We start from the raw sequence: 9692 nt of genomic DNA, 5'->3' as shown, positions 1-9692 counted from the left end.
ACACAAGTTAGTGCATTTTTCACATTTATCTTTTCAACCTTATGTTTTTTACAGAAGTTAGAGTTGAGAACCTAGCGTGTCATTCAAAGTCCAAGGAAGTTCTTTATGAAGAAATCCAATGATTTTTTTTTCCTTTGACTTCAGCCAAACCCAGAAAGAACAAAGTGGCCACTTTGGGGGGAAAATAAAAAGAACAAAAAAGCAAGCAAGCAAGAGGCTACACATATTCTACAGAAAAAACTCTACCAATTCCATGATAATACAGGTAAAACTGAGTAAAATTTTTGCTTTTGCATGGTTCCAAGTATACGATTTGGCTAAACATTAGTTATTCCAATATAAATTTAGGTGTGAATTTAAAGTGGCAATGCTCTAGTAAAAGAATTCCATGTACTTTACTTGTTCCAGAATAACAATAGTCACACGTGGAAGTATTTGGTAATGGATATAGCTGAATAGATATTTTGGAATACCTGAATAGATGTTTCAGAGAGTCTTTGTGTAAAGCAGTCCTTTGCAGTTTAAAATCAGGAAGAAATAAGAGAGGAAAAGGAAAGAAGTCTGTGATAAAGCAGGGAGCAAGTGAGAAGAAATGAAAAATTTGCAAATTGTGGGGAGCTTTGAAGGAGCAGCTGGGGGGTTGCCCCAAGTCTGGGCCGACACTGTTCCTACGAAATTGTTCTACCCTTGTAAAGCATAGAGACCAAGTGTTTTATAAGATTTTATGTTCTCAATACAACTATTTTTAAAGTTCTATGAATAAGAACGACAGCCTCCCTGGCTAGGGAACTATGGCTGTTAGTGTATAAGTCATCTTTTAAAAAGAAAGAAGCTTCTTTTTTGCTGCTTTGTGGCAAAATCCACATCAACAACCCTATTGGACATCATCAATAATCCCATTCTTGTATCTTGAATCAAAACGATACTTTCAGTGACATGTTAAAACCCCCAAGTTATTGCAAAAATTAAACACAGTATAAAAATACAATAAATATTCCCATGGAAGGAAAGCAACCCTTTTCTGATTTCTCGGAATTAATTTCCACGGAAGTCTCCATGCCCACTTAGTAGACATCAGCTGGTGTCATAAAAAATTGTTCTAGTTCCTGCTGACCTTATTGGGAGCAGAAGCAGAGCATGGATTTGTGGATTTTAAAGAACAGAACTGGATTCAGAGGTGAAAACTAAATGAACTGCTCCTCTGTATCCTAAGAACATGAAAACGTAGTGCAACCCTATTACTCAGTGAGGATCTCTTCACTGGAAAATCATCGAGGGAATAATGAGCGGGGAAGAGCAAGAGGAGGAGGAAAAGGTGAGAAGAAAAGAGAAAGAGGGCAAGAGAGAGCAAAGAGGGAAAGGGAATTTGCTTTTGATGTCACAGTTCTATCAACTCATGCATTTTTCATGGGTACCCACTAGTGCTAAAATAATGCTGTGCTGACAATCCGAGCATGAAAAAAACCAGCCAAGTCCCCAAACATCGTGATACTGGCTTAAAAATAATGAGATTTACAAAAATTCAAAACTCAGAGCTTTTCATTCCCTTCTAATTTGTGAGCCTTTCGGGTTCACGTATTTAAGCTTTTCAATCAAACTTAAGATTTAGAAATGTAATTATTTTTAAGGTGTGCTGAGGTTCCAATTTAAGCACATCTGCTGAAGAGCTAGAGCTTAAAACAAAGCTAAAAGTGTGGCAAAATCTCACTGTAATCGTAAGAGCTGGCAACACTAAATGTTATAACCATGGCATACTGTACAGTTTTGATGCAAAAGGAACTAAAAATTACCAGATGTTAGATACAAGTGCATTAACTCAAGTTGCATTTGTGCTCTTTGCTAGAAAGTAATTAAAAACTGAAAGTGAAGCCAAATGGCAAATGAAAATAAACTGGAAGGACTCAGGAGTTAAGCTTTTTTGGTAGCTAAAGCTTCGTGTTTTGTAAACTTAACTAGAAGAAGAGAGCATTAACATTTCTCACAGCTTTTGATTAAAACTTTTTAAACAAAGCAATTCATGGATTGGATGTAAACATTCTTTTAGGTTTTAGTCACGCAGTGCCGATTGCTGCCTTTACTTGCAGGGGTAAAGAAAACAACCTATGCACAGGTGCAGGGATCAGCACGGGACCTTTATTTGCAGGAACAGCGTTTTTAGTTGCAAACTTAAACTATTTAGATATTAGCCTTCAGTTATTATTCCCCTCTGTAGTTTCTACAATTATTCTGCAGGTTTTTCATACGAGTGTTGGACCTTGGGATGATGAAGTGTAATGGATGTGGGCTTTATGTGGTTTTATATCTTCAAGCTGGCTAGCACTCTTAAGAACACAATTAAATTAACACCTCCGTTTAAAATGTAAATGCATTAGTGTAAAAAAAAAAAGTGAAAAATTAATACCCCAGTAAAACCGTGTGGTGAACTGGAAAAAAAAAAAGAGGCAACGTTAAGGGGCCCACGTACATCTCTCATGCTCGTCTTACTTATATATAATCTCACTTTCAGCAAAATACATCCGCCTGCCCCTGCCCGCTGTGACAGCTGCACACGCCGCGGCTTTGGGGCTGTAACCGAGGGAGAAACGTCTCCGGGATCGCACTGTCAGACGCCGCAGCCGCCGGTGGATCAGCCGAAGGGAACAGCCCCGCGGGAGCCTCCCCGGCCCTCGCTGGCCGGGCAGGTACTGGGGACAGGGGATCGCTCCGGCACCCGGTGGTCTGGGGACCCAGGAGGCTGGTGGTCTCCCGGGGGCTCGGCGGCTCCTCGGCGCCGGTGTCGGAAGCGCTGGTAATGCCGGTGGCAGGAGGCGCGGGCGGGCAGCGCCGCACGCCGCAGGCTCGGCCGCCCCTCCGTGCCGTGCCGTGCCGCCCGCAACCCGGCCCGCCAAGAGCCGCCTTCCCCCCCGCAGCGGTCCGCCGGCCTGGGCCCACCACCCCCCGCACCGGAGATCTCCGGCTGATAATTCAAAAATGGAGGATGCGCCCTCTCAGCCATTAATTAATAATGTAGCTCGCTGTCTTCCTGTGTGACACACGCTGGAAGGCACCGAGCGGCCAATAAAGATGTAGGGGAGAGCAGGGGAAGGCTCCTCCCCGCAGCTCTTCCTGATTGAGGGCTTGAAGAAGTAGATCAAAAACTTCCCAGGAGCCGGGGGGGGCAGAGGAAAGGGGAGGAAAAACGCGGCGAGGGGGACCGCGCTTCGCACCGGCCGAGCAGCCAGGGCAGCCTGCGGCCGCACCAGGTGGGCAGGAGGGGAGGGAGCCCCCCGGAGCGGCAGGCCGTAGGCAGGGAGGGAGGGAAGGACGAGCGGCCGGGCGGGCAGCCCCCCGCACCGCGGCCGCGCTGTCCGGAGACGGCGGCGGGCAGGCCGGGGCGAAGCTAGAAGGGCGAAGACCCCCATTAGGCAATAGAGCCCCGGCAGGAAGGGAAGGAGGGAGATAAGTGGTCGGCGCTGCCCCTCCTGGGTGTTTGCTTTGCGGGGAGGGGGAGGAGGAGGAGGAGGAGGCGGAGGGGGGAGTTGGTGTCCGGCCCGGCGTGTGTGGGTCGGAGGCGGGGGAAGCGGGGGTGGGGTGGGTGACCCGGAGGAGACAAAGCGCGGCGGCGGCGGTTGGGGTATCCCCGAGCTGAGCACGTTGCTTGGCCGGGGCGGGGGGCGCCGCCTCCGCCCGCCGCTCGGCGTCATGGCCCCATTGTGAGGCAGAGGGAGGCGGAGGCGGGAGGAAGGATCCGCCGCCCGCTCCCCGCGCAGTCCCAGGCAGGCAGCGGCGTGTCAGGCACACAAAAGGCCGCCGCCGCCGCCGGCGCTTTCTCCCGCTCCTTCGCCGGCTCCCCCGGGGGGAGGGACGCGCCGGGCCCGCTCCCTCCTCCCCGGGCCGGGGGTCTCCGCTGCCCGCGTTCGCCTTGCTACCTCCTTCCTTCCCTCCGTGTTTTTAATTTTTTTCCGTCCCCTCTCGAAGCGGGTCCCGGGGCAGGAAGAGAGCGCGGAGCGGGGCGATGCCGCTGCTGCACCGAAAGCCCTTCGTGAGGGAGAAGCCCCCCGCCGACCTTCGGCCGGACGAGCGCGTTTTCTACTGCAGGGTCACTAACGAGATCTTCAGGGACTACGAGTAAGAGGCGACCCCCCGCGTCTGTGTCCGTGTCCCTCCGTGTGTCCGTCCTGCCCCCTCCCCCGTCTGTCCTCCGGGAGCGGTTTAACCCCCGAACGGCTGACACCTGGGCGGGCGGGGAGGGGAGGGGATTCCCCGGCTGCGCCGCGGGGAGCCCTGCCGGGGCGGGGGGGAGTACGGGGGGGCGCGGCTGGCGCCGGGCCCGTGCCCTACCGAGGGGGTGGGGGGAGAGGGCGGATCTCTCGCCCGGGGCAGGGGGAATCCCTACCCCTCCTCGGCGGGGGGATCCCGCGGCCCCCACTCCTCGCGGGGAAGGAGAGGAGCCGGCTCCTTCCCCTCCTCCCCGCCCCCCCCCGCCTTCCGCCGTGTCGCCCTCGGCCCCGTCCCTCGGCCCCCGCCGGGGAAGTGAAAGTTGCGCGGTGTGGGAGGCGGCGGGCGGTAAAGAGCGTCTGCCGGGCCCGGACTCTATCCCCCCCCCCCCCCCCCCCCCGCCGGCAGCCGCGTGTCGGCGGCCGACGGCGCTAGGCCGCCCCGCGGAAGGGGCCGCGCCGGGGCCCGGGTTCAGCCGGGGCAGCGGGGCCGCCCGCCCGGCATGTGCCGCCCGTCCTATTGTTGTGATAGCGGGGGGCGCCGCCTGCGGAGCCCGGCCGGGCCCGGTTCCTCGGCCGGCTCCAGCTGCGCTTAACCCCTCGTTGGAGGCCCTCCGCCGGGCCGGGGTGTCGGAACCGCCGCGCCGCCCAGGGCTGCGCTCTCGCCCCGCCTCCGCGGGGAGCCGCCGGCTGACCCGGTTGGAAATGGCCGGCGGGCCGGGAGAGGGGCGAGCGCGGCCCGGTCCCGCTGGCGGGGGTGGCCGCACCTGTCCGGTGGGGCGCGGGGCCCTTCCCGGCCGGGCGGCACCGCCGACGGCCAACGCGGCCTGAGACCGAGCGGGCACACCTGTCCCAGCTAGGGTTTTCTCCCTCTTTCCGTCCCTTCCTTTTTTTTTTTGCTTCCTTTTTTTCTTTTTTTTTGGTTGTGTTTTTTTTTTTTTTCTCTTCCCCGTGTGTAAAAAGACCAATGGGAATTGTGAAATCGTCGTTAACCATTGAAGGCGTAATTGCACGGATAGTCCCGAACTCGCTGCCGCTTTACTTTATCTCTTGTAAGAACAATGGACAGAAAGTATTTAGCCAGACCTTTTCCAAAAGCTGATAAACGTATGTATTTTCACCCCCAGTCTGATCCAGCGCCATCCCCACCTACAGAAAGGCCCCCGCATCCAAACTCTTTTATTTTTTTAATTTTTTTTTTTAAAGACATGCAGACTAATGAGATTAAATCTGAAATGCTTTTCATTTGTAGCGTATGAAATTAGAGCACACCTAAATCTTTTTCGTGTTTAGACTTGTTTTTCTTACTCAAATACACTTTGCCTAATAAAATTTTAAAGAAGTTGGATTAGGTAACTTTGGAGGGCAATGTTTCCTGGATGATATACTCGGGGGGGAGGGGGAGGGAAGGGGTGTTGAATATTTTGTTGGAAGCTTTGTAAGGGGTGTTTTCATTATAGGGCGTATGAGAACCTAACGAGCAAGAGCTGACAGCCTCCTGTTTCTGTAGGAATTAAGTCCCCCTCCCCCAGCTTCCAATATTTTAAAAGTTGCTTTTCTGGTTACAATTATTATTATCACATAATTAGATGACTCTCAGGTATTTGTTGATGCTGCACTGAAATACGTTTCAGGTATGTGTAGTTTTGCTAAAATTTCAGTGTGAAAAGTATCTTTTTAAAACATCTTTCTGCTCTCAAAGGGCTCGGTGAATATTTTAAGTACTCTGACAGGCTTATTTACATTGCAAGGATGTTGTCACTAAGAAAAAGTATGAAAGACCAAATTCCATATTTAACCAAAGTTCATGAATTAAGGGATAAATTTAGATTTGTGTTCACACAGGCCATCCCTAGAAATGTCAGTGGGTGGTTACCTCAGAGGTCAGGGCTTAGAATATAGTATTTGGGACAACTCTGCTATGCTTGTTTTTCATGCATGTGGGGTGGGTTTGTTGCTTTTGGTTTTTTTTTGGTTGTTGTTTTTTTCATTCTCTTGTGGCTTTTTTGTTAGGTTGGGTTAAATTGGTGCTTTGGATTGAAAAGTTTAGTATTTTTACTCAGTAAGGTGTCCTGGCACAGATAAGTAAGTTTAAGTTAATGTTAGTTGGTTGTGGCATAATCTACTGGAGAACATAGGGTCATCTTTCAGCAAGTTTTAAAGATGCTGATCCTTGTCTCTGCTGGTTGCAAAGTGATGCTTCAAGTAGCTAATGCCTTCTGAAAGCAATGTTTCCCATTTCTTTTCCTAAGCAAGGGCAATTAGATTAATAGGGATACGGAGGGCCCACTCTTTAAAAATTGTATTAGCTGTTTCATGAAAGAAAACCATTGTCTGAGTCAGGCTTCTCTGAATCTACTTTTGCAATAGCAACTTTAATTTTTTTGAGGAGAGGATTTAAAAATTATAGAGCCTGACTAGATCAGGCAGGCTGCATAGATACGTATGGTAACCTGAATTCGCCCCCTTTCTCAACTATATGAACGCTTGCAATTACTACAAATGGTTAAGACTTAAGTTGTTTTCTTGTTTGTTTTTTTGTTGGTCGTGTTTGTGGTTTGGTGTTTTTTTTTTTTTTTTACAGAGCACAAACTTGGTGGTGAAAAGCTTCTTTCATGCCAATGCCAGCTTTAGTAGAGATGGATACAAATCATACATTAGTATTATTTCTTCTATATATAAGAAGTCATTATGCTAATGTGAGGAGAATTTGGCAAGACTAGTATTTTGTAAAGTGACTTTCCCGTTAAGAATGTATTTCCTTTTTAATCTGAAATACCATCACATAATTTTGTAACCCTTTACAAAAGTGCAGTGAGGTGGTAGTGTTTGATTATATTTATCAGGAGTAACAGGAACTGGGGGAACTGATGTTCTTCATGCTTGGTTGTTGTCCTCATTAGAGGGACAGACCTGGGGAAAGACCAGCAAAAGAGTGTCTGGAGCTGTAGTAGTAGCTGGAAAAGCAAGTATGGGGGTGCATGGAATGCATGAGAAACACATTAAACCAGTGGGATGTTACCACCAGTCTTTGACACCTTGTCTGTGGAAGTTAATAGCTGACATAGATGTGTGGTGAAAGCTACTATTAAAGTATGGGAAGTCTTGCTTGTGAAGACAGCCTGGAAAAGAAAACTATGAGTAGTATAGATACAGTGGTAGGAGGGTTCCTCATTCTAAAACACGGAGGGGAAAGAGGAGTTTTGCATCTTCAAAACTTACTGAAACGTCTTTATAGATTGGTCTGTGGAATTCTTGTACAGTCAAAAAGAGATCTGTTCAAAAAGCTTTTGAAAGTGTCCTTAGTTAAATTAGGTGGATTTTTCTGTTTTGTTGAAGAGGAATTCATGAACTTGAAATATTCCTTAATGCATAATTAACCTGTAAATGTTAAGGAATAAATCTCTCTATATATAGGTTTTGTTTGTTTCTTTTGCACATTATTCTGTAATATGTATTATTGACCCCTTCTGGAGACAACACAGTGTACGAAAACACTTTTGTGATCCATAATGGCAGAGTTTGTCTTCTGTGATTACCCTCCTACCATAGGCTAAATAGATTATAGAGATTAAATAGATATGGTAGAGGCTCACAGGGGCTTCAGAATTAAAAATAACAATTATTACAAATTAGCCATTCCATAGATTTATTTTCTTCCTGCTTTTTCTTCTCTCTTAAATGTCACTTACTTAACATGACTTTCTCATATTTTACATTCTCTGACATGTAATTCTTCTGTTTAAAAAGACACACACACCCCCTCCAGCTTGTTTTTAATAGACGCTAAGAAAATGAATGAAAGTAACAAACATGTTCTTGAAACACACCAAAAATACAGTAGATCTTGGACCCAATGGGAGTACTTGCTTAGTTCAAGCAAAAGGCATATAATTTCTAGGCTGGATTTTTATATCCATTGCAAGTGCAGTCAGCAGAGAGACTGCATGTAATTTATTTGCAGCTTCTGTTGATGAATTGCCTCCTATCGGATACCTATCAAGTAAAGTATCATTTGCTGATAATTTTGCTGTTTTCCTAACATTGCATGGAAAACCAGCCATATAATGTAAATGATTAAAAAAAAAAAAAATCCAGCTGAGAAGTCAGCATTGATTACTACTGCAAAGACAACTCAGTTTTTAGTCCCTGTTCCTCGAGTAGTTGAGCTGATGGGGACATCTTCTCCAGGGCGCTGCAGTCCCGTTTGACTCCTCACAGGCAGGTGGGAGCATGAAAGCGAGCTTTGTGGACGTGCTTTGTGTGAACTTCCTTCTCCATGTCATCAAGCGTTACAGAGATCTTGAACCAGTGAGGAAGCCCCAAAGACAGTAATACCCTAGATAAAGATATAGATAAGGCTTCAGATGTGATGTAGCAGCAGATGCTGTTGTGAATTTAAGTTGAATGTAGAATATGATCAAGTGCATTATTTAAGGAAAGAGAAAGCATGTGACTGCTGCTGTCGTTCTCTTGGTTTGGTAGCTGTTGTGCTCTTTGTAAATCTTTTTGTGATAACTGATGTGCACCACAGAGAGACAGGGACAGAAAGAGTACTACAAATAACATCTACTGCTGTACTGTTGGGATTTTGTTTTCTCCTCTCAAACCAAGTTAAAGTGAGATCATTAAAACATGTCAATAAAACTGTGTTAACAGACTAAGCCACAGATGGTTTTGATGTGCGATAGGTAATGACTAGTAAAAGACAAATAATGCTTTCAAAATTGAATGTGATTTTTTTTCACAGGATTTTTTTTTTCTTCCCTGTAAGTTGGTGGGGGGGAAAAATCCACACAAAACAAAAGAGGAAATGAGGGAGAATGAAACTAGATACACAAACTACTCTTGTATGCAAATGGAAAAAATGTTTTCCTCAAATATGTTTCAGTTTAATTTTAGAATTTTTCACTTGTAATAATTATGGATTAAAAATTTTTAGAGAGGGGTTTGTTGGTTTGGGTTGTTTTTATTTTATTTTTTTTTTCTTTTCCCCCCTGTAAGTTCAATGTTGTTGCTTTAAATAGCATGACTGCCCGGTGTCCCCTCACAAAGAATAACAGCAGCTCTTAAAGGGATACTGTCAGCGTCAACCTCAGTCTATCCCTCCCTCTCTGCTCTTCTCCCCCCCCTCCTTTTTTGTTTTTCTTTCCCTTTTTACTTCCATAATTTTTGAAAATTATGTTCTGGTACATTTTTTTAATAACTCTTAGGGTGGTTTTCTCTTTCCTGGCTACAGATAATTATCAAGAACCTCTTTGGTAAGTGAGACACAAAAATCTATGTAGAGACACACAGCTGCATGAAGATTTGAGTAAATGTTTCTTTATCCACTGAAGTCAGTAAGATCACTAAAAGTTATTGTGAGACTAATAACAGAAGCATTGAAATGTAGGGCAGGAAGAGACCTGAAAAGATCATGTTTTATGTATTCCATCACCTTGGGGGGTGGGGTGGGGAAGAGATTTTTGTCTAACCTGTTCTTTAAAATGTTTA

The 9692-nt window shown here is 46.5% G+C and overlaps 1 protein-coding gene across 6 annotated transcripts in view; it reads left to right on the top strand.

Moving 5' to 3' along the window:
- The first annotated feature begins 2553 nt into the window (after window positions 1-2553).
- The window catches only part of BAZ1A (bromodomain adjacent to zinc finger domain 1A), a 63734-nt gene continuing 56595 nt past the window's right edge, over window positions 2554-9692 (top strand). For 3 of the 6 annotated variants that reach the window (XM_074585143.1, XM_074585140.1, XM_074585137.1), the window contains exon 1: window positions 3499-4107. In XM_074585143.1, the coding sequence (XP_074441244.1) occupies window positions 3995-4107 (113 nt within the window). In that variant the 5' untranslated portion in view covers window positions 3499-3994. Of the gene's footprint in view, window positions 2682-3107; window positions 3243-3498; window positions 4108-9692 lie in introns of those variants that run through there. The other 3 variants (XM_074585141.1, XM_074585138.1, XM_074585139.1) reach the window with 2 other exon arrangements.

The sequence above is a fragment of the Larus michahellis genome, chromosome 4, assembly GCF_964199755.1.
Source record: "Larus michahellis chromosome 4, bLarMic1.1, whole genome shotgun sequence".
NCBI lineage: Eukaryota > Metazoa > Chordata > Aves > Charadriiformes > Laridae > Larus > Larus michahellis.
This window is presented reverse-complemented; position numbering and strand designations above follow the sequence as displayed.